The 25,569-nt window shown below is 38.2% G+C and overlaps 1 protein-coding gene across 2 annotated transcripts in view; it reads left to right on the top strand.

Moving 5' to 3' along the window:
* The window catches only part of immt (inner membrane mitochondrial protein), a 28,223-nt gene extending 9,082 nt beyond the window's left edge, over nt 1-19,141 (top strand). The window contains exons 3-15 of one of the 2 annotated variants that reach the window (XM_003222374.4): nt 944-1,133; nt 2,070-2,193; nt 2,773-2,904; nt 4,665-4,760; nt 5,071-5,207; nt 6,489-6,592; nt 7,260-7,395; nt 8,667-8,796; nt 9,927-9,941; nt 12,920-13,143; nt 13,708-13,839; nt 15,021-15,150; nt 18,157-19,141. In XM_003222374.4, the coding sequence (XP_003222422.2) occupies nt 944-1,133; nt 2,070-2,193; nt 2,773-2,904; nt 4,665-4,760; nt 5,071-5,207; nt 6,489-6,592; nt 7,260-7,395; nt 8,667-8,796; nt 9,927-9,941; nt 12,920-13,143; nt 13,708-13,839; nt 15,021-15,150; nt 18,157-18,764 (2,158 nt within the window). In that variant the 3' untranslated portion in view covers nt 18,765-19,141. The remainder of the gene's footprint in view (nt 1-943; nt 1,134-2,069; nt 2,194-2,772; nt 2,905-4,664; nt 4,761-5,070; nt 5,208-6,488; nt 6,593-7,259; nt 7,396-8,666; nt 8,797-9,926; nt 9,942-12,919; nt 13,144-13,707; nt 13,840-15,020; nt 15,151-18,156) is intronic. The other variant, XM_008113119.3, reaches the window with a different exon arrangement.
* Nucleotides 19,142-25,569: the final 6,428 nt, after the last annotated feature.

Below are 25,569 nucleotides of genomic sequence, written 5' to 3'. Positions count from 1 at the left end.
CTATATGGTTGTTTTCAGCTTAATCCGTTTTTATATATACTTAATCAGAGAATCTGTCTGATCACCTTAGAAACATTATGGGAGAGCTGTATTGCTAGATACTGAATACTTCTGTTTTTCCATGTCCATTTGTTTACGCCATGAATTTTATTTTAATATAGTAGTATCAGCATCATAAATGCAGTTATTCAATCCATTTGGATTATTGAATTGGTGGAATTTGATAAGTGGATACTAACATTAATTCAGTTGATCATAAGTCTACCATAATTGGGATTAATAATTGGATTCAGTCCAGTCCTTTTAAAAGCACAGACTTTCTTTGATTATAGTAACATTTTCTCTTTGATTGCATTAATAGGAACTGAGTAGGGAAAAAGTGTGTTGTATGTATAAAGGGGCAATTTATTCTCCTCTTGTGCCAGTACTTACTTCAAATTGTTTGGTAAATACAGAAATATTTTTTTCGTGAAATGTAGATATTCAAATATTATTTTAAGGTTTATTCATTCTCCTTAGTACAGAGGTTTCACTTGCAAGTCTAGTTGCAAATTGCTTTTGTGGAACTGTAGTTTTCCTAGCATTTAGGTGAAGGTCCTCTTGTTGTATGTAAGGCAGTTGGGATTCATGTGTATGGTGTCATATATAAGAACCAGATTTTTTTTCTCTCTTCTGTGCTTGCAAACTAGGTTTGAAGAGTAAGTGGAATTGGTGGTTCTTCTCCAGGATAAATGAATAGATTGTTTGGGAGCTTTTGTCTGATAATGAAAAATTCCTTCTTGGTGATTTCTGCTGAGTTAGTACTACTTTGACTCTAGCATTATTTTTATTATTATGATTTTGACACATAATATATATAACATGAGGCTCTTTGTGGAGATAAAAGCAGGGTATAAATAAATATAATAATAATGACATTTGTATTTATGTTCTTTTTAAACAGTGTCTCTGCAGGCAAAATTATTGGTGCCAGTGTTTTGTTTGTTGGTGGAGGAGTAGGTGGAACTATTTTATATGCTAACTATGATCCACGCTTTCGGGAAAATGTGGAGAAGACCATCCCTTATTCCAATAACGTCTTTGAAATGGTGTTGGGTCCTCCTCCTTACAGTATTCCAACACCAAAGAAACCAGTAAGTTAATAACACACACACACACACAGTGACTCTGATTAATCAATCATAAAAAATACAGAATCCTTTTTGAAATTCTTGGTAGCTATACTACAATAGTAACACTGCATTTCATATTATAGTAATAATTTGAAAAATTCTGAAGAAGAATACTAAAAGATGGGTGACAGTTGTTTTATTCTGAGTTTGATGTTGTTTATATGATTATATGTTTTATTCACTTGTATTTTATATTGTGTTTTATTTCATGTTCTGCTTTTTAGACGCCTTGTATAAGTCACCCCAAATCTCTTTGGAGAGTTGGTGGTGGAATACAAGAATAAAGTTTTTGTTGTTGTTAGCAGCTACAATTAAAATGACTAAAAGTATCACTGACAAACCATATGAGACAATAGAGGTAATTAGAATCTAGACTTACAATATTAAAATATAAGAGAGAAATAAAATGTAAAAAGTGTCAGAAATCTTTGTAGAGGTCACATTTTAATTATCTCTCATCACAAGTGTATGTTATGTTTCAATATCTCTATGAAAAAATGTACAGAGGAATTGGGTATTTGGAATACATTACACTGGCCAAAACACATTTTGATGCCTCAAATGTTATACCTGTGTCTGGGTATATTTGACTTGTTGATTCCAAAATTGGTGCCAGTTTTCAGATATTTATAAATAGCTGTTAGTTAATATGTCAAACAAAATATTTTGAGTAGTTTAGGTCAGTGTCCAGAAATTTTGTAAAGAAAAAGAAATATTTCCGAGTGATAATGTATTCCAAATAAGTTGTTCCTTATATTTAAATTTAAATATTAATTAAAGCAAACATTTCCCCCACTTATTTCAAATGCCTGAGAGATTGTATTTATTTAATTGCATACTTTACTCATGTACATTTTAGTAGTTTCCCATTCATGGTGAATGTTTTTTCTCACACAGATACAGCCAGGTCCACTAAAAATTTCCTCTGTAGCAGAAGTAATGAAAGAATCTAAACAACCTGCTGTCAAATCTCAAAAGAGTAAAACAGAGGTAACTTCAGCTGCTAGTGAAGATAAAGAAGGTAACATGAAGTCATTATTGTGCCTTTTACATGTATGTAATGTGGGAAATTTCTGTCAACCTAGCAGTTCGAAAACATGCAAATGTGAGTAGATGAATAGTAACTGCACCGGCGGGAAGGTAACGGCGTTCCATGCAGTCATGCCGGCCACATGACCTTGGAGGTGTCTACAGACAACGCCAGCTCTTCGGCTTAGAAATGGAGATGAGCACCAACCCCCAGAGTCGGACACGACTGGACTTAACGTCAGGGGAAACCTTTACCTACATTTACCTAATGTGGGAAATGCATACCTTATTTGTGAAGCATTTTCCATATTTTAAAGAAGTTATTTAACTGTTTTCAAATAATCTATTACATTCAAGAAGGTTTCCTTGTAGCAAGATAGTTTTATAACATTAAGAAACATGTTAAAGATTGTATATATGATAAAAGATTAGAAGAATTACATGCTTGAATCAAGAGGTCAGAATCTTTAAAAGATTTTCCTTTCTATTCAGAAGTCAATCTAGGCTGTATTTCCATTTCTTGAATAATTATGTTGTGTGGTTGTAATTTCCATTTGTTTATTTTTCACAGCCCACTCTGAGGTAGCGCAGATAATCTCAGCAACAGGTGAAGCTGTGTCAGTTCCAGCTCCAGGGATACAGGAAAAGGATCAAAGCAAAAGCCGTGCTCATCCTGAAGAAAAACACAAACCTCCTGTCTTAGGTAGCATCTGTTATAAAAACTGAGTTTTTGAAGACAAAAGAATTCTACAAGCCTAAAGTTTGATCTATTTTGGACAGACTCTGCTATTTTGGGGGGGAAAATATTCAGGTTCTGGCTAAAGATTTCATTTAGTGCTTTGTCCTAAAACATGCATATAATATTTTCATCAGCATGATGTATTCAAATAAAATTGTTTATTTAATTTGTATCCCAGCTTCCTCCTGATCGTGGACTCAAAGCAAATTATAATACAGTAGAGTCTCACTTATCCAAGCCTCTGGATTATCCAAGCCATTTTTGTAGTTAATGTTTTCAATATATCATGATATTTTGGTGCTGAATTTGTAAATACAGTAATTACAACATAACATTACTGCATATTGAACTACTTTTTCTGTCAAATTTGTTGTATAACATGATGTTTTGGTGCTTAATTTGTAAAATCATAACCTAATTTGATGTTTAATATGCTTTTCCTTAATCCCTCCTTATTATCCAAGATATTCGCTTATCCAATCTCTCCCGGCCCGTTTAGCTTGGATAAGTGAGACTGTACTGTAAATTGAAACAAAATACTGTGGAAACGTTTTACTGTAAATGTTTAAAAATGTTTAAATAAACAAATCTATTTAAAGTACAGTTAAAACAGTTTAAAAGATATTTGAAATGTAATTATAAACATGACAGTACTGCAGGTCACATTAAAAGATCTTTCTGCTTCATGAATTAAGAATCAAACAGCTGCCTAAACAGAAAGTTTTTTTGCTGCTAGTGAAAAGAGTGCAGAGAAGGAACTCCCCGAGTCTCCTGTTTATGTTTTTGAAAAATTAAATAAGGAAGGGTTTGCCTGCTGGTGAAAAGTGAGAGTGAGAGGGAGTCAACACCTTCTGTGGAATGTAATTCCAGAATTTGGGAGCAGTCGCAAAGAAGGTGCTCTCTCATGTCTTGACCAGATACCCTGTTTCCCCTAAAATAAGACATCCCCAGAAAATAAGACCTAGTAGAAGTTTTGCTGAATTGCTAAATATAAGGCCTCCCCCAAAAGTAAGACCTAGCAAAGTTTTTGTTTGGAAGCATGCCCAGCGCCTGCCAAACAGAACACCAAAGCATGCAGAATTGGTAAATGTACATACGAGTTGTACATGGAAATATTGGTAGTAACAAGAAATTATTGATAGGATTTCACAGTTTGCCTCGTCATGCTGGTTTGTGATGACAACTACTGTACAGTATATAATAAATGTTCATTTTTTTGTTCAACAATAAATGTGAATTCTTCTTCATGGAAAAATAAGACATCCCCTGAAAATAAGACCTAGAACATCTTTGGGAGCAAAAATTAATATAAGACACTGTCTTATTTTCGGGGAAACACGGTAGGTCTGTATTGACAATGGGACCAAGAGAAAATCTTACTCAGTGATCATAATTTTTGTGTGTGCATGCATGCTCTCTCTCATATATACACACACACACACACATAAATAAAATTAAGGCTGTTGTGGCCTCAAAAAACTTTGGGAGCCACACGCACTTAACTCACCTCTGAGATGAGTCCCTCTTTCCATCTCTAAGAGAATAATATTCATGATGCTCTTCTTAGATAATTTATTTTCATTATGAGATGTACAGACTGCTTTTGTCATTTAACAGAGAAATAACTATGTATTAATCATCTTTTGTGAATCTTGGTTATACTTTAACAGTAAAAAAAGAGAAAGAGTTCAACAAAAATTTAATTATGAAATGTCTATACTTAGGTAAAGAACACATGCCTGTTGTAAAAGAGAGGCCACCTGAAGAGGTTGCAGCTCGTCTTGCACAGCAAGATAAAGAGGAACAAGCGAAAATTTCAGGTATGGAAGCAAACAGTATTGCTTGGACACTCAAAAAGTCAAGACTGATTAGAATATAACCTGGGCAAGTTTCAGCAACAGTTTATGAAGAGTGGTTGTTCTATAATAGGTTAAAAACTTTGCATTGTGGAAAGAATTTTTTTTGCCCATTCAACCATGCTCACAATAATATCTTCTAATAGTTCAGATTATGTAAAAATACACACAGAGAGATTATTGTAATCTGTTGTGGATCTGCCTTCTGCAGTGCATATGTAGTAGCCATTCTGGAGACAGGATACTGGAAAGTGTATATTTTCCTCCTCTTTAGCACTTGCATCTACCTTGGAAAGTGCTCTGAATAATACTGCACGTGTCACTTTGCAAGCAATTACACTCCAGGAAGCCGCTGTGCAAGCTGTTAACCTTCATGCTCAGAAACTAAAAGACGCCATGGATGAATCTGAGGTATGTTTTAATTTGTATTCTTTGCCATTTTTTTTGTAAATTGCATGTGATTTATTTCTGTTATATGCTCTATTGTGGGTTTTTTGAAAGCTACTCTGGTAAAATTAAAGGTGCAAATGAAAAGTGTTTTTGTAATTGATTTGATTTATAGGTAAATAAGGTACATAGTGTTAGAGGATGTGAAAGAAATTCTTATACTTTAAAGCAGGGGTCCCCAAACTAAGGCCCGGGGGCCGGATGCGGCCCATCGAAGCCATTTATCCGGCCCCCATGGCACAAGGGCATAAGGGGGTTGGGCTAAATGATCCAAGGGGTCTCTTCTTCTCTTACAACCCTTTATTATTATTATTATTATTAACATTGAGGCTGGGTGGCCATCTGTCAGGGATGCTTTGCTTGTGCTTTTGGTGCACAGAGGCAGAAGCGGTTTGGATTAAGGGTCTCTTTCAACCCGCTTTTTTATTATAAGTATGACACAGCAAACAAGATAGATCTGCTGGATTTCGTTTCACAAAATCACAAGTCGAACACTTCCAAGTGTCTAGGACTGTGTGATGTATTTTTGGATGATGCATGCAGATCCCAGTAGGGTGGCCTTCTGCAGTTGGCAGATCGTAATTTTGTCAATGTCTATTGTTTCCAAATGCCGGCTGAGATCTTTTGGCACGGCACATTTATTATTATTGTTATTGTTATTATTATTATTATTAACATTGAGTCTGGGTGGCCATCTGTCAGGGATGCTTTGCTTGTGCTTTCAGTGCCCAAAGGCAGAAGGGGATTGGACTCAATGGCCCAAAGGGTCTCTTCCAACCCTCTTTTTTATTATTATTATTATTATTATTATTATTATTATTATTATTGCTCAGTGGCCAACTATAGTCCGGCCCGCCAACAGTCCGAAGGATCGTGAACTGGCCCCCTGTTTAAAAAGTTTGGGGACCCCTGCTTTAAAGGATATTCTGTGTCCCCTATAGTATCTGTGACATATTGTCAGAATGAGTCAGTCAGGGTTTCATGGTTCAACAAGATCATTTTGTGGATCATGCTCAACTATACCATACTCATATCTAGACATAGCCATGTTTGCCTTAAAGAGGTGCTTGAATTTAACAATGATCTCATTTGACATTTTTATATGTCTTTTCTTGATACATATGTAGAATTTGTTTAGTAGGGGTAGCTTCTTACATAATTTTGGTAATCAAAGTGAATATTTTTTGTTGAGTAGTCTATTACCTTTATCTGTGATATTTAGCATCACAGTTTATATAATTATAGGTTCCAAGTGACAGAAAGGCAACTCAGTGGCGGACATTGGAGGAAGCACTGAAAGATCGTAGGAAAGCTGTGGATGAAGCTGCCGATGTCCTTTTAAAAGCCAAGTAATTAATTTTAACTTTCACATTACATTTGGTGTCAAATTGTACAAGGATTCCATCAAAATGTAAGAAAACGTGGATGAAGAAAACATGGATATTTTCCCCAATAGAAGTTAATGACAGAATGCTTCACTTGGGGACATGCTTCCACTTGAAGCAAAATATTTCTTCATCCATTGTGTTCTCTGGCCTTCACAGATTGGCTATTATAGCAACTTTCATACAACTGTTCTCTTTTTTTTGGGTGATATTTGGAATCACCCTTTGTACAACGCCTGCTTTTCACGGTGGTGAGAGTGTTGCTGGTTTTAAAAATATTGTTCAATTGAGAGGAGATTTCAGGTGAACAATATTTTTAAAACTAGCAAAATTCAACTTCAGTCTTAATTGTAATTAGTTATTCCAACATGCACACATTTTCCTTAAGCTATTGCCCTTTTGTGGAAGAGATTGATGTTTGTCATATCTTTTTCAGGAGACTGAAATGTACTACTTTGAATTTCATATGTAATTCTTTACATTTTTATCTAAATACACCAACCTAAGATTTACCATGCAGTCTTCTTAATAGTTGTCATAGTGATGGAGTGTGACATCTCATTTGTCCTTTCTTGTTGTTGAACACATAGTAAATATTGGTATGGGTAATGATTACTTCTGCTTTGTTTAGAGAAGAACTGGAAAAAATGAAAGGGGTGATTGATGATGCCAAGAAGTCTCTAATTTCAGGGGCCAAACCACATATTCTGGCTGCAGAAGAGAGCCTTCATCATATGATAGTTGACCTGGATAGTGTGGTCAAAAAGGTAAATTTAGTCAAAATTGTGCTTCATATTTAATATTTTGTGTTATGAACACTGCAGAGAATGAATGGTTCTGCTACTGGCAAGGGATAAATAAAATAATAATAATAATAATAATTTTATTTTTATACCCCGCCCCATCTCCCTGAGGGGACTTGGGGCGGCTTACATGGGGCCAAGCCCAGGCAACAAGCAATATAAAACTCAACAATAAAAACAAATTATAAACAAATAAAATCACATAAAATGTCTTGCTGTTATTTTCTCATATATAACTTTTTGTTGAAATCAGACTCTTGCATGTTTTTCTTTATGCAGTCAAAATATTGTATGCACTAAGGCAGCCCTCCTAATTTAGTTCACTTAGGATTATTGTTATTATTATTATTATTATTATTATTATTATTCCCCGCCTTATCTCTCCCGAAGGGGACTTAAGGCGGCCTAACATAAAGCATTAGCATACAATTTAAAATATACAAATATGCAAACATTAAAACAGAATTAAATTTATAAAGAGTATTAAAAATTCCCAGTTAAAAAAACAATTAAAATATTCAAAGTTTAAAAATAGGGTCAAATCCTTTCTATTAAAAATAGTGGTCAATTATTGGTCCCTGCTTTCACTAAATAACTACAATGCTTCTATGATTGGATTTCCACTTTTAATTCCAGTTGAATATATGATACAGTTAATGTTTTAATAAATAGCGGCTAAGGACAGGACAGGACATGATATCTGATTCCTTGTATAATTGTGAAAACTGGACACTGAAGAAGCAATGAAGAAACTGAGGATGACATGACAGGAAGAAAAAAACTCATAAAATGGAGTGCTGGGGAAATCTTCCGTAGACACCATGGACTTTGAATTTTTTTTCAGAGCAAGTCAAATCCGAACTCTCACTAGAAGCAAAATGAATAAACTGAGGCTGACGTGACACATTGAGATTGATAATATTTCATAAAATAGAAGACACTGGGAAAAGATGGATCCAATCAAGGAAACCACCACCCTGAGTCCTGAGTTTACAAGACCTGAGCAGGACAGTTAATGGCCAGGGCTTTTGGAGGTCTCTCATTCATAAGGTTGCCATAATTGAGAGTTGACTTGATAGCAAATAATATCAGTAACAAATTACTCTGGATGAGTTCTTGGAAATGTCACATTGTTTTACCGCAGACATTTTAATGATGCCTGATATTAATATTAAATGCTGTTAAGGGAGGAAACATTTGCTTTGAGACTAATCCTCTCCCTTTTGTTTTTGTAGGTCCAGGCTGCTCAATCAGAGGCTAAAATTGTAACTCAGTACCATGAGCTGGTAGCTAAAGCAAGAGATGAATTTCAGAAGGAGCTTGATAGCATTACTCCAGAAGTTCAGCCTGGTTGGAAAGGTCTCAGTAAGTAAACTGGTTATCTGAACTAACGTTTAGCTGTCATTATGACAAATATTGACCAAGACGCCCTATAGTGTAGCACAATTGCCCGGTCAATTGTGTAGCAGATGCAGAGGTCTCGAGCTCAGCTTTTGTGCAAGAGTCAGTTAGCTCACCATCTGAAGTAAACAAAAAGGCTGTTTATTTTTGTAAAACTGTTGGTTGCACTATGAACTGTGAGAAGGTACAATTGTTTGCAGTTCAGTTTTGCAGTGAGCATAATGCCCCAAAAGAATCAGACCTGGTGTTCCACTCTTTCTACCAATAAATACATTTAAACATGTATTTTAACTTTTAAACATATCTCAGTGATAACTACTCATTTTTGGGGCATTTCATTTTGGGTTACTGGTGTGCTGCATCTCTTTAGATTAGCTTCCTGTTCTTTTTAATCCCTTGTCCATTTTTACCATCTATATGCAATTTCTCAATTTACTTTTAGATTGGAATTTTTTTTAAGTATTTGGGAATCAAAGTGGAAGTAAAGAATGTACAAATCTTTAGTCTGCTGAGCCCTAAATAATCTTATGTTTGTGGTCAATATGAAATATCAAAATAAAGAAATGGTAGTTACTACCTAGCTTCTCATTGGGTGATTCATTATTATATGAGAATATTTGTTTCATTCACGTCTATTAATTCATTCATTAAGAAGTACATGGAACCTTCTCCTCCTATACTGTATTTGATTGATAGAACCTTTCCTAGGACTCAGGTAGAGGGTTTTTTAAAAACTTGCTACTTGTCCCCTTTGAGGCGAATGTACTGTTGATTAAGTATAGTATAGGTTAAGCTTCCCTTTTTATGTCCTCTTCGATTACTTTTTTCTTGCAAGTAAAATATAATAAATAGTTTTGGCCCACTAAAAATAGGGATAGAGAGGAATTGCAAACAGGAAAAACCTTTCCTTGAGTCGGGTGCTTGCATTTCTGTCTAACTTGTGGCACTTTTATCTTGCACTTTGACATGTTCTTTTTCTTAATGTGCAAATTGTCTACTTTTATCTGTGCTTTTGCAGTCTTATAAATTCTTTTAACAATTCCTGATTTGCTTCTGTAGACACTAATTCTTCCAAACATTCATTTCTCTTGCAGAGATAACTGATCTAGGTGAGTTCTTGGCTTGCTTTCCATAAAAACTGTGTGTTGCTTGTGCACTCTTTTCTCCAAAATGATGGATAGTGCTTGCATCTCAGGTAGCTTTTCTATTGCATGTTATGCTTTACTTCTGAGAGGGGTTTTTGGTTTGGTGTGCTCCTAAATGGGATATGTTCTGTCTTAGGCCTATTCTACTTTGTCATATAATCCATATTATCAAATCAAATAATCCAGATTATCTGCTTTGAACTGGATTATATGAGTCTACACTGCCATGTAATCCAGTTTAAAGCAGATAATCTGGATGTTATATGGCAGTGTAGAAGGGGCCTTATCAATCACATAGTTCTGAGCATAAATGATACCCATATGTGATGAAGTGCTCTGAAAGAGGATGTTTGTGTTCTTTCTGAAGTATTTACTTTAGAATTGAATTAGAATCAGGGAGTTGGAACAGCCCTCACGAGCCATTGAGTTCAACATCCCTCTTCCTCCATTCAGTGCAAGATTGCTGGCAAGAGCATCCCCAACTGAGAGCTTCTCCAGCCTCCTTGGGGAGGTCTCCAGAGAAGAAGACCTGACTACCCCTCTAGGCAATTGGTTCCACTGCTGAACAATGGTTGCTATCAAGAAGTTCCTTATTTTGCAGTTAATAATAATAATAATAATAATAATAATAATAATAATAATAATAATTTTATTTCTTACCCGCCTCTCTTCATTGCTCAAGGTGGGTTACAACATTGCTAAAACACATAATCAACACACATAATCATTTTAAAAACACTCTGTAGAATATGCATATTAAAACATATTTCCATAAAACACAAAAAAAAATTAGACATAGACTGGAAGTTTAAAATTCATCATTAAAACTGTCTGGGTAGGCTTGCCAGAAGAGAGAGGTCTTCACTTCTGACTTTAATTCCGACAGCTGATCTACAGTAGAGTCACTTATCCAAGCCTCGCTTATCCAAGCCTCTGGATTATCCAAGCCATTTTTGTAGTCAATGTTTTCAATATATCGTGATATTTTGGTGCTAAGTTCATAATTACAGTAATTACAACATAACATTACTGTGTATTGAACTACTTTTTCTGTCAAATTTGTTGTATAACATGATGTTTTGGTGCTTAATTTGTAAAATCATAGCCTAATTTGATGTTTAATAGGCTTTTCCTTAATCCCTCCTTATTATCCAAGATATTCGCTTATCCAAGCTTCTGGCGGCCCATTTAGCTTTGATAAGTGAGACTCTACTGTAGTTGTTTACCAGCAGGTAACTCCACAATCTTGGGGTGGCAGATGAAAAGGTCCATCTGCCAATTGGGTTTTAGCTGGTTGGAGTAACCACTCCCCAGAGCACTGCAGTGTTCGGGGCGGATTGTACGGGAAAAGGTGATCCTATAGGTAACCTGGACCCAAACCATGTAGGGCTTTAAAGGTCAATACCAACATTTTATACTTTGCCTGGAAACTAATTGGCAGCCAGTTGAGTGACTTTAGGATAGGTATAATATGCTCACTCCTAGATATTTCTGTAACCAGTCTGGCTGCCTATTTTGAACCAACTGGAGTTTCCAAAGCTGGTACAAGGGTAGTGCAATGTAAAGTACTCCTAACCGTTGCATCTACCTGGCCTGATATTTGGAGAGACAGATCCAGGAGCACTCCCAGGCTGTGAATAGTCTTTCAGAGGGAATGTAACCCCATCCAGAACTGGATGAGCTCTCCTAGCAGCTTCATGTAAATATTAAAGGGCATTGGGGATAGAATGGCACATTGTGGGACACCACATAACAGTTCCTTTTTTGAGGAGCAGCTATTCCCAAGCATTGCCATCTGGAACTTGCCTGGGAGGTACGACTGGAACCACTGCAACACAGTGCCTCCCATTACCAGTCCCTCCAGGCATTCCAGAAGGATAATGTGGTCAATGGTATCAAAAGCCACTGAGAGGTCTAGAAGCACCAACAGGGACACACTCCCCCTGTCGATGTTGAGACGGAGATCATCCACTATGGTGACCATAGCAGTCTCAACTTGGTATCCTACTCTGAAGCTGGTTTCATGTAGTTGTAATTAGTGATAAATTGTTTCGTAGGCAAAACCATCTAAAGACTATTAATAATATCATTTGATCATTGCGATGTACAGTATTACTTCAGTTAATGAAATAGAGCATGGTTCCTGGGCATGGTTTCTTTAACAAAAAATTTAGGACCTGAGACAGAAATAATATGTCTATGGCAGGCATCCTCAGCCCGGAAAACACACAACAACCCTGTGATCCCGGCCATGAAAGCCTTCAACAACACAGTTCAAATAAGCCTTGCATAAGTAAACAAAAAAAATTGAACTTTTTAGACACCATTTGAAGGCTTCTTCCAAAATGTTTTCAGGGATGTTTTGCCTTTTTCACTTGCCTGTTTTTCCTATAATTTCCATTTGGTGGCCAGATGTAACTGTGTTTTTAATATGTGGTGAGTAGCTGGTGAAGCAGGTTTATCGGCTTCCTCCTTATGTGTTTTCCTGTTCATGCTTGCTGATAGCGAGGAATTATGGAAACAGCTGTTATTTACCTTTCTTGTTGTAGACAAGCACACAGAGTTTTATTTCTCAGCTCAAGCTATGTGCATTACATTGTTTACTACAGCCATGCTCCAGCAACCTGACACCAAAAGTCTGTTTTTCTTCCCTCCTTTGCCATCCTCACTGTGCTTGTGCTTCTTAAAAACTTCCAGATAGGGAGAGAACAAGAAAGAAAAGGGGGATGGTTGGGTATAAAATGAGTTCATAAAAAGAAATCTGTCAGAGACCTTGTTAACGGAAGAATGCTTGCATTCTGAATGCAGCAGAATATGCTGCTGTAACTGACCTCTCAGAATTGTGATATGTTTTAAGAAATTTGGGTTTGCTCATGTAAGTAAACAAGGTATGCTGATCCTGTGTCCTATTAGCTATGTATCTAAGAGTCTCCTCTTTTCAGCTGGCAAGCTGACTGCAGATGACTTGAACTCTCTCATTGCTCATGCTCATCGACGTATAGACCAGCTGAATAAGGAGCTGGTGGAATTGAGAGTTCGTGAAAAACAACATATTGAAGTAGCCCTGGAAAAACAGAAACTGGAAGACAAAAAGGCTTTTGAATCAGCTGTGGCAAAGGCACTAGAGCATCACAAGAATGAAATCCAGATCGAACAGGAAAAGAAGGTCACGATTATATTTTCAGTTTCCTGGCATTTTGTTAATCACAGTATGCATGTGCACAGCGTTATTTTCGTGACGTGTATGGAGGAATACTCAGTTGATTGTTACACCTTCTTAATAATATGGCTGGAAACCAGTAGAACTTCAAACACTTATGATCCTGTTATCTCACAGCTTATAATAGTTATTTTCAATTTGCATTATCTAGGAATCCTCGGTGGATGCAAGTTTTGTTAATGATCATATTAACTGGTTGTTTGCAATGTATCAGGTTTTGGACAGATATTGTGTTAAAAGGATTGTCTAATAGCAAGCCTGATTTTTTTTCATATTCTGGTTTCTCTTCAAATCGTATAAATCTTCAATTTTACAAAATGTTGGGGACCCTTTGCTAACTGATATGATTGATTATTAATTGCTAATTAATTGAAGAACTATAACATAATATAAGTCCTATCTGTTTCTTATATTTCCTGTCCCCCACATCAGGCTTACTGAAGGCTATCTGTTCCTGTAAGATACATGCACTTTAGTTATAAAAACTTAACTACTTCTTTATTGAGGCAGGTTGAAGAAGCCCAAGCAGTTATGGAGAGTGAAATGAGAACTCAGCTCCGTCGACAGGCTGCTGCACATAGCGATCATCTAAGAGATGTTCTCCGGATTCAAGAGCAAGAACTCAAGTTGGAGTTTGAGCAGGTAGGAATTTGCATTGTTGTTGTGGGAAATGGTCATACAATAGGATACCGCATTTTAGCATGCCAGAGCCATATTTTGTTATAGAATCTACATAAAACTACACTTAAAACCAGCCATTCTGACACATTTTGTATTGGTTGACAGTGTTTCCAGATTTCAAGTGTTTGCCATGTACTGTATTTTTCCCTATAAATAAACAAAAAAATATCTGAGATAAAATCTATCCCAATAAAGATTTGCTATGGGTTATTTCTTTATTTGAACTAACTAATGTACAGTAATTTACTGAGACTAAAAAAGTTTAATGCTGTTTTTAAAAAAAAACCAAACCATGATACAGCAAATTAGATGGACTCTACTCCGGTTAGTCAATAGGTGGCCCCATTTATGAGGGGTTGAAATTTTTCTGGAGGGATATGAATTTATTGGGATGTAAAAACCCCTCTCTATAAAAGGGTACACTTTGTATGCTTGTATTACACATGGTGTTTTCCGTCAGAGGCCTTGTTTGAGCATATCATTTTAAGATGAATTCACACACACCTACAAAGCTATTTTAACTCCTCGTGGGACTTGATTACTCAGAGTTCAGATGCTTGAGCAAAAGAACAAAGGTAGTACAACAGAACTTACCTTTATCTTGCAGCCAATCTGCACCATTTGTACTAGAGATACACATGGGTACCAGCCATACCAAAACTTTGCTTAAGGAAGCATTAGATATCCTTTTAAGCAGTATTGGGAAAAGTTATGCTAGCTTCCTTAAGCAAAGTTTTGGTATGGCTGGTACCCATGTGTATACCAAGAAAGATCAACTGTTTATAACCATGATTAAAGATGAACTTTAAAGAAGACAACTTCTGGGATTATTCAGAGAGATAAAACTCCAATAAAAACACTCCTAGAGGAATGTTAATGTCTGCACAGTCAAGCACACTTGACCCCACAGCAGAAAACACCAACATGGGAATTTCTTTTGTTGCTTGGAGGAAGAAGCATGTCTGTTGCTACCATTCCAGCAAGTACAGCATTACAACTTTACATATTAACTGGCAGGTTTGAGAAAGGAATGTTTACCAAGAAACACGGAGTGAAATTTGCCAAGGAAACCCTGTGAAGCGCTGTCATTAGTTGGAATTGACTTGAAGGCAAATACCTTCAATATCCATTTTGTGTTTCAGGGCTTGTCAGAGAAACTTAGTGAACAAGAAATGCAATACAAGCGACTCTCTCAGGAACAACTTGACAACTTCACTTTGGACATCAACACAGCCTATGCCAGGCTAAGGGGAATTGAGCAGGCTGTTGAAAGTGAGTATGGGTAGCTTGACAAAGGTATTCAATCACATTGACCAGCTGTGTTTCCTGAACTAATGGTTGAGATACAGTAGTCTACTACACGCAAGTACATCTTTAATTGTCTTGGTGCGAAATGCAAAAGTGATCCTTTGAAAAATCCTCCCACTGAGTGCAGGCAATCGGGAACTGCTACAGATTGTGGGGATGTTATGTTGATCACTGGCTACCAGTTTGGACAAGGGCCTGTTTCAAATCTTTGGTTCTGGTAATTAAGACTCTGCTCTTAATTTATCCCAATACCGACAGCTCAACTAGCATGGTACGTGGCATCTGGGAACCTACGATCTGCAGGCAAAGGATTATTGTCTGTCCACCATTGTGCATTTCTCTGTGAAAGCTACAAGTCTTTCAACACCTGGCTCCGCATAAGTAGAATAGTCTTCCTTTAGAAATCTTCTAGAGCAGGCATGGGCAAATTTAGCCCCTCCAGGTGTTTTGGACTTCAACTCCCACAATTCCTAACAGCATCTGTTAGGAATTGTGGAATTGTAGGAATTGAAGTCCAAAACACATGGAAGGCCAAAGGTTGCCCATGCCTGTTATAGAGTTTATAGTGTTGTGTTCAATTCTCATCCTTGATTGTATTTATTGGTGTTCCACCCTTTGATGTGGCACAGGCAAAATGCTGGAACTGGATCACACTGCTACTTTTTCATTGTATATGGTGGTTAGGGGAAAGTCTCGGCAGACTTTGCCATGTTAGCAAAATCTTAGGCCACCTTAGGCCATGTCAGAAGCACTGTCGAGCTTTTCTTGCTCTGTTTTTAGAAGAATTTTCCAACCATTTCCTTGTTAACAATCCAAGGAAAGAACCTTCTCCCAGCTGCTTGAGAAAAGCCTATCTTGGCAGAGGTTTTCCTTAAGATTGTCAAGTGGCATCACTGTTGCCTCTTGGGACATAGGAGAGAAATCAATTTCACAGCTCCTTGAACATAGCTGCAAAAACTTAATGAAAAGCAGATTGTCCAAATGCTGTTCTATCTTGTGCAGTTTCTTGGAGGAAAGGCTGCAGTACTGTAATAGAGCACACACTGTATTTCTACAAAAGATCATACTAAATTTAATATCTGGCATCTCCCTGAGGAAGTGGCGGGGGTGGGGTGGGGGTGGAAATTGCCTTTATGAAATGCTAGAGGTGCAATCTATCATGGTGCAATCTGGCATTACTCAGGAAGAATGTTAAGACATGGCTTTGTGCGCAAGCATTTAATGAGTAAGTACTATATTGATATGGTCTGAACTATGGTATATGTACAAGGTCTTTTTTTGGAAGAATGGATGTAATTAATTATATGCTTTTAAGCTTGAAATAATGTATTTTATGGATTATTGTTAATGGTTTTATATATGATGTTGTTTTTATTGATTTTGTGTGGCATTGAATTTTGCTGGTTGTTGTAAGCCGCCCTGAGTCCCCTCGGGTGAGAAGGGCGGGGTAGAAATGTTGTAAATAAATAAATTATTGGGCCAGATTGCACCATGTACTCTTTAATATTTTTTTCTACAATAAGAAATGTTGAAAACCAATTTAAATTGGTTTTAAATTGAGAAAGATTAGATAGATAGATAGATAGATAGATAGATAGATAGATAGGTATATGTACATATTACAGCTAAAAGTCTTACTGACTTAGATGTCCATCATTATGTCTAAAATATGATTCCCAGCATTACAATGAGTGGTGGAGATGTAAAATGGATTGAATATAGGAAGCTCTCAGCCAATAATATGCCAACTTAGAATCATGAAGTTGGAAGAGACTGCAAAGACCATCCAGTCCAACCCTCTGCCATGCAGGAATACACAAATCAGAGCCTTCCTGACTGGTGGACTTCCTACCTCTGTTGAAAAACCTCCAAAAAAGGAGACTGTGCTACACTCTTAAGACAGTATATTCCACTGTCAAAGAGCTCTAACTTGCAGCTTATGAGTTGTATATTTCTACTATGAACCTCAGTTAGTTTAAAGCCGCTGCAGCAGAGAATATTGTAGATTTCCAAATTATATCATGGACTGCTGTTGAAGATAACTTGCTAGAATTATATAGTTCCTAAGACAACATATATGACATGGTTTAAGCAGTATAAAATAGTGATTAAATGTGTGCTCTTTTAAAGTATGAAATGACTTTTGTAATGCGCTCTACGTGGGGCTTCCCTTGAAGACGGCCCGGAAACTACAATTGGTCCAGCGTTCGGCTGCCAGATTAATAACGGGGGCGAGTTACAGGGAGAGATCTACTCCCTTGTTCAAGGAGCTCCACTGGCTGCCGTTTATTTTCCGGTCCCAATTCAAGGTGTATACCATCACATATAAAGCCCTAAACGGTTTGGGACCCACCTACCTTTGTGACCGTATCTCCTATCACAAGCCTACCCGATCCCTTCGATCATCAGGGGAAGCTCTCCTGTCGCCACTGCCGATATCCCAGACCCGCCTTGTGGGAACAAGGGAGAGGGCCTTTTCTGCTGTGGCCCCCCCGATTGTGGAACTTACTGCCCATTGAGATTAGGCAAGCCCCCACATTAGTAGCCTTCAAGAAAGACTTGAAAACATGGCTCTTCCGTTGCGCTTTTGGAGAGTAACTACTTTATATTCTTTTCCGTTGCTCCCTCTAATATCTATCCTCTAGACTACACCACTTTCTTATGACCCTGTTCGCTGTGGTTTTTTATCCTTATGTCTTTCTCACCCTGAGTTTTAACTAAATGTTCATGTGGTCCGCCCTTGTTTTTATTGTTTCCTTGATTTGCATTGAAATGGATATTATTATTTATTGTATTGTTCACTGTGTTGTGATGTGTTGTTTTTTATATGCTGTTTATATTGTATTATTCTGGGCATGGCCCCATGTAAGCCGCCCTGAGTCCCCGTTGGGGTTTTATTATTATTCTTATTATTATTATTTTGATCACTGTCTTACTGCCATTTAACACCATGGGGTTTTATGTTAACAGGTCACTCAGATGCTGAGGAAGAAGCCAGGAAGGCCCATCAATTATGGCTTTCAGTTGAAGCTCTAAAGCAAAGCATGAAAACGGCCTCGGGAGACAGCCCCACTGAGCCCCTGGAGGGTGCCGTAGAAGCCATTCAAGCCAGTTGTTCTGACAACACCTTCACCAAAGCCTTAACGGCTGCACTTCCCAAAGAATCACTCAACCGTGGGGTGTACACAGAAGAGACCCTGCGAGCACGATTCCACACCGTCCAAAAGCTGGCTAAGAGAGTGGCATTGATAGATGAAACAAGAAATAGCTTGTACCAGTACTTCTTGTCATACCTGCAGTCCCTCCTCTTGTTTCACCCCCAGCAGCTGAAGCCACCTGCAGAGCTTGGCCCTGAAGACCTGGACACCTTTAAGTTGCTTTCTTATGCATCCTATTGCATTGAGCATGGTGATCTAGAATTGGCAGCTAAATTTGTCAATCAGTTGAGAGGAGAATCCAGGAGAGTGTCACAGGACTGGTTAAATGAAGCACGGATGACCTTAGAGACAAAACAAGTGGTGGAGATCCTCACTGCCTATGCCAGCGCTGTGGGGCTGGGGACAACCCAAGTGGACTGAAATGGGTCAGTCATGCAAGACAATTCAATCTTCAGAATTAGTCAAATGGAAAGCAAGATTTATAACCGTTTTTGGAGAGAAAGAATAAGAGGGCAGGTCTGAAGTGTTTCCAAATCACACCAGAGTCTTGGTGTCATTGGGCACGTGATATTCTGTCTCCTATTACACTTACCACCTATACCTGTTGCATTTGTATCCCTTTTATCTTCAGCCATTTATCATGTCTGGATTTTTGAGTTTTTTGGTGCAACTTATAACAAAATTAAAGTTTCTGGATATCACTGATCAGGCTTGTGAGCCAACCAAAATAATGTTTATAACCTCTATTACTGATTTGGCACTTGATCCAATTAAAATAAAAGTGTTTTAAAAATGTCTTTTTTGGTATTGTTTGCTTAAAACTTAGAAAGATGGCAAAGAAAACATGAACAAATGTAGCCATCAGTTGTGTTCAATCTACCCTTAATAAGAATTCTAATAAGATGGGATTTACTATTTGAAAATGTAAAGCTATGTCCATGAGGGCTACTGTAAAAGTAACAGTACACCACATTTAATACCAGTTGTGCTGCCCAATCAGCCCTGAGAAAAAGAATTGGGAATGATTCAACCTAGAAGTAATGAAGCAGGATATGCTTTATCCAGGAAAGATCCATCCATCCTGTTACACTGGAATTGAAGAAATACACATAGATCTCAGCATCATAACAGTCTCTCATCTGTCATTGTTTTTTGTGTTTTCCTCCCTCCCTTTGCTTTTGCTCAAAGCTAGATCCAGTAGTTTTGGCATCATCGAAGGCTGCATAACTGCTTTGGGTTTTAGCCCAAAAGTGAACAAGCACAGGCCAAGATCCAGAAACTTCAAGAAACTCCATGGAAGACCCAACTAAGGTTGGCCTTTCCAGGAGAAAAATTTTGCTATACCTGTTAGGGGTGTGCAAAACGTCATGTTTAATTAGTAAGTCATATCTAATTCATAAGTTTTGTATATACGAACATTTGTATATTTCTTAATATATATATTAAGAAACATGAGGGGGGGGAGCGCCCACGCAAAAACTTAAGCATCACGCAATACTTTTTCTTTTGAATTCTATAATATTTGGAAGTCAGTTTCATTTTCAGGGCAAGCAAGGTGAAGCCAAAAAGGCTGCCTTTCCTCTTAAAGGAGAGATAAGCTGCCTCACCATGAGGAGAGGAAAGCAGCAGGGTGGCACAAGCTGTGTGAGCAGGGAAAGACTGAAACAGCATAGAATGCTGGGAAATGTAGTATGGGAAGGCGGGGCCCTATGGCAGAGAGTTCAAAAGGCCTTGCCCTAAACTACATTTCCCAGAATTTTGCTCAACATAAAAGTCCCAATCAGGATAGGGCAACAGCCACGCAGTTTACAGTTCTGTAAATAGGAGGGCTAACTGATGCTTCAACATTTAGTAAGTAAATCTGTGCTGGACTGGGAAGAAATCCCTAAATTGAAGTTCTATTGATTAAAGACATTCAATGAGACAGCTGTTATGGCTTCTTAAAAATGTTTGTCAAGACTTAAAAAATCCCCCAAAATCAGTATATTAATATTTCTGAAACTTGGGGGGGGGGGGGGGGGGAATGATCGCCTATTATCTTGTGTTATTGTATAGAAAATTCAAGGAGACAGCTCTTGTTTTTTAAAATGTTGTTTGTAAAAATTTTGAGAATTCCCCAAAAATCCATAGTTGAGTGAAACGTTCTGAAACTTGATGGGCTAACATTGTTCTATAATTGTATCAAGTTTCATGCCAATTGCTCTATCAGGGAAGGAGAAAGGAGCCCCTGAAGTTTCCCCACTGGCACAATTATTTAACTAAAAGGGGCCGGGCTGTGGCGCAGACTGGTGAGCAGCCTGCTGCAATAAATCACTCTGACCATGAGGTCATGAGCCCGAGGCCAGCCCATGGCGGGGTGAGCATCCGTCAATAAGGTACCACTTATAAAAGTGGGGAGGCAAATTTAACTAATTTATGACGTTGTAATGAGGAAGTGCGGTCAGAGTGGATGATGAAGCAGCTGCTCCCCCCTGTGGCCAGAATCGAACATCCCCTCAGGAGGTTAAATTGCCTCTGCATCTGTCTGTCTCGTGTCTCGGTTCTATGTGTATATGGGCACTGAATGTTTGCCCTATATGTATATAATGTGATCCGCCCTGAGTCCCCTTCAGGGTGAGAAGGGCGGAATATAAATACTGCAAATAAATAAATAAATAAACAAAAAAGTAATTAACTCATCAACCCCATCCAATTTTGAAAACTCTTTAGAAACAATTTGCCCCCCACTCCCTAATTTTGTAATGAGTATTGAAACATTTTTTTCATTGATTGCACAGGCCTAATACTGTATTACCATTGACATGCTGTATATACTCGAGTATAAGTCGACCCAAATATAAGCCGAGGTACCTAATTTTACCACAAAAAACTGGGAAAACATTGGCTCAAGTATAAGCTGAGAGCGGTAAATTTCAGAAATAAAAATAGATACCAGTAAAATTTCATTAATTGAGGCATCAGTAGTTTAAATGTTTTTGAATATTTGCATGAAACTGTAATTTAAGATAAGACTGTCCAACTCTGATTATTCTCATCTTCTTCGATGTAAATGTGCTTATGTATCCTTTTCATCGTAATAGAGTAAAATAATACACATAATAACAATAATACCAGAGTGAAATAATAAATGTATTGTTAATTAAAAATAGAGTAAAATAAATGTACTAGTAACAATAGTAAAAGAGTAAAACAATAAATGTATCATATATACTCGAGTATAAGCTGAACCAAATATAAGTCAACCAGGACCCTCACCCGAGTATAAGCCGAAGGGGGCTTTTTCAGCCCTAAAAAAGGGCTGAAAAACTCAGCCTATACTCAAGTATATACAGTACATAATGGAATATATATCTTGGAGAGCTCTAAAGTCTACACATATTTATGCTTCATATACGTGACTTTATACAAAATATCTTTTAATAATTTTTGAGCATAGAATAAAGTTTGGCTGCGTCAAAACATTAGTAAGCAAAGGTGTGACTGTCTCAGCTTACCAGGTGGAAAACTAGCAGCATTCTGGATTATTGGAAAGGATATTCAGACCTATCAGGCCTTTGCAGGAAAATCAGTGCATTCACAATTTCATCCAATGTTACTCTTTTTTCAGCGGAATGAGTGCCACTGTTAGCCCCAGCTCCTGCCAACCTAGCAGTTCGAAAACATGCAAATGTGAGTAGATCAATAGATACCGCTCTGGCGAGAAGGTAACGGTGCTCCATGCAGTCATGCCAGCCACATAACCTTGGAGGTGTCTATGGACAACGCCGGCTCTTCGGCTTAGAAATAGAGATGAACACCAACCCCTAGAGTTGGTCACAACTGGACTTAGCGTAAGGGGAAAACCTATACCTTTACTTTACCTTTCAGTTCAATATGCGGAGCCCCCAGATGGCGTAGTGGACTAAGTGACTTGAAGGTTGGGTTGCTGACCTGAAAGCTGCCAGGTTCGAATCCCACCTGGGGAGAGTGTGGATGAGCTCCCTCTATCAGCTCCAGCTCCATGCGGGGACATGAGAGAAGCCTCCCACAAGGATGGTAAAAACATCAAAAACATCCGGGCGTCCCCTGGGCAACGTCCTTGCAGACGGCCAATTCTCTCACTCCAGAAGCAACTCCGGTTGCGCCTGACACGAAAAAAAAAAAAGTTCCATTGCAATAAGGTTGAATTGCCACTAGGTTACAGTGTGGTATACAATAGACAATTCATTGTTGCAACATTACCCCCTTGTGGCTACAGCTAGAATTGCAGTGGTCAATACATTGCTACTATAAATAAATTTTATTCCAGACCATGGAGGTTGCAATTATCCCATGGTCAGGAGTGAAGGAGAAGCAGTTGCCTTGTTTCCTTCCAGGCTGAGGGAGAAGGAGTGGTGCAACCTCAGCACACATAATATGTCTTCCAGAAGAACATGCAAGGTTGAGGGATTGTGGGATTGGGATTATTCGGATCATCGCCTACGTATCCCTCTGTGTCATCCACATAGTCCTCCAGGTCCCTGGGTACACGGACCTCTGGTGCTTCCTGTGGGTTAGAAGGAAGGCAAGGTCACAGAATCATAGCATTGAAAGAGACCCCATGGGCCATCTAGTCCAACCCCAGAATTGGACACTGATATTCCAGGTGAGAAGGTCTGACCAAAGCAGAAGAGCAGGGCACAATGACTTCCCTCAATGCACCAAATAAATCAATAAATAAACTTTATTTATATACCATCCTATTTCCCTGAGGGGACTCAGGGTGGTGAACAACAAAACCAGCAAATATTCAATGCAGTACAAAAGAAAAACACATAAACAAATAACCATCCCACCCAAAATCCTTGCAGATCCATATTTAAACCAAGAATAAAACTCATAACATGTAACATTGACAATTCCATAGTAATCCATGAAGAAAATCAATGAGCATATGAAGTACAGTGTTCCCTCACTTATTGCTGGGGTTAGGTTCCAGGACCACCCGCAATAAGTGAAAATCCGCGAAGTAGGGACACTATTTATTTTAATAGTTATACATTATTTTAGTAGTTCTACACTATTTTAAGTCTTTATCAACCAATCGTGTGTTGACAAATCACATCCTTCTCCTCCTGTTGCCGCTTGGGCTCCTTTTCTCTCCCTTTGACTTCTCCTTCCTCCCTTCCTTAGGCTCTAAATTGTAATTTTTTATGATTTATAATAGTCTTTTAGAGTTTATTGAAAAACCGCGAAACAGCAAATCCGCGAAAAGTGAACTGCAAAGTACTGAGGGAACACCGTACTGATATTTTCAGTAGGGTTCTCCGTTATCCACAATGTCCTGTTTCCATTGTATGTTCAAAGCATTTTCCTGAAAACGTAGAGGAGTTTCCAAAGATCTGCGTGGATTTGGATCTGAACAGTCGAATCAGGTCTGAATTGACCTTCATATAGAATTGGACCCAACTTGTTGGGAGTCAAAGTTCTGCCCCACTTCATGTCTCTCCTATGCATTTGATCCATCAATCCTCCTAGTAGTACTGTAGTAACAATAGTAATAATCCCTGGAAGAACCAACCTGCCTTGACCCTAGGTCAGCCATGGATTATGTGATCCAGACCATATGATTATTATTATTGACACAAAGAGTATGACACAGCAAACACTTCCCAAGCGTTTCAGACTGTGCGATGTATTTTCAGATGATGTTCGCAGATCCCAGTAAGGTGGCCTTTTGCAGTTGACAGACCGTAATTTTGTCAGTTTGTTTTCAAATGCTGGCTGAGATCTTTTGCCACAGCACCCAGTGCACCAACTACAACTGGGACCACCTGTACTGGTTTATGCCAGAGCCTTTGCAGTTCGATTTTGAGGTCCTATTATATTAATAATAATAATAATAATAATAATAATAATAATAATAATATTGCCAAATGGCTGTCTGTTGTGGATGCTCCTTTTCTGTAAGGATAAGCAACAGGAATTTTAATGGCAGCATCCTCAATTTTCCTTTTTTAAAGTAACGACGCAACATCAGGAACTTGGCTGTCCATCAAGGTTTCGGATGGCATCTAATTTTCCTTCTGACATCCTCCCTACTGCCCATAAAAGTGAAGGCAGGTCAATATATTTTTTTTCAGCAGATATAAGCCATGTACAGTGTTCTGGATATTTTATTTGATGCCTTTTAACATTCAAACCAATTTAAATTGCTATCATCCATGCTGTGCAGGGAATGTTGTACATGGGAAAATAGGTAAAATGTGCCATTTGTAGCATTTACAGATAATCTTTTCTAAGGCCATATTATTCGATTAATAGAATGGAAAGGAGGAATACCATCCATTTCTTTTAATGTGGTCTCAGTCAAGAGATAAAAGTGAAAGATAAATTGTTTTTATTCTTATTATTAATAGGACTGTCAGTTTGTACCACAAAGGCTGTTGCTAGGTAAAGCGGCCCTCTGTGATATCACTGGATTGGCTGTTGCTAACTGAAGAGTTGGCTGTTGCTAGGTGAAGTAGCCCTCTGTGATGGGAAAGAAAGGAGACGTGTATGCAGGGAAGAAAGGATGGAAAGAGCCGCAAAGAGAGACTGTTCAACATTGTCATAGCACTGCCATGGAAATATTGCAAGGGAGACCTCATAATATTTGGAGAAGGGAGAGAGTAGGCCTTCATCTCAAGAGCTGGAGAAGGGAGAGTAGATCTTCTAAGAGTTGGAGAAGTAAGTAAACCTTTTCAGAGCTGGAGAAGGGAGAGAGTAGGCCTTCTTATAGCTGAAGGGAGAAAGTAAGCCTTCATCTAAGAGCTGGAGAAAGGAGCAGGTAGGCAGGCAGTGGTCCCAACAACATCCAGGCAACGCCACGTCTATATGCTAGTAAATCAATAAACTAAAGCAACACAAGTTTCTTGTTTTTGTGGCTAACACAATGCTTCTTTTAAGTAGCTCCTGTGGTGGTCTGCAATCCTATCATCCAAAGGATAAGACCACCTTGGTGGACCTCAGCAGCCTCCTGGAAGTACTTCTTGCAAATCAAGTGTTGGCTCCTTCAAGACTTTCCTCGAGACCTCCTCAGGGTTGGACAGCAGGCCTTTTGAGGTTGTCTCCCCTTGCTCCTGTGAGCTTTGGAAAAGCAAAGCCATTGTTGATGGACACCCACCTTTCTTTGGCTTACGTTATGGCAGTATCATTCCTCTTTTGCTGTCAGACTCCCAGAATGCGTAGTTTGGTCTTTCATATGGCACTTTTGTGAAGTGGTTAT

The sequence above is a fragment of the Anolis carolinensis genome, chromosome 6 (assembly GCF_035594765.1).
Source record: "Anolis carolinensis isolate JA03-04 chromosome 6, rAnoCar3.1.pri, whole genome shotgun sequence".
NCBI lineage: Eukaryota > Metazoa > Chordata > Lepidosauria > Squamata > Dactyloidae > Anolis > Anolis carolinensis.
Note: the sequence above shows the minus strand (reverse complement) of the source record. Positions and strands in the feature narration are given on the sequence as shown.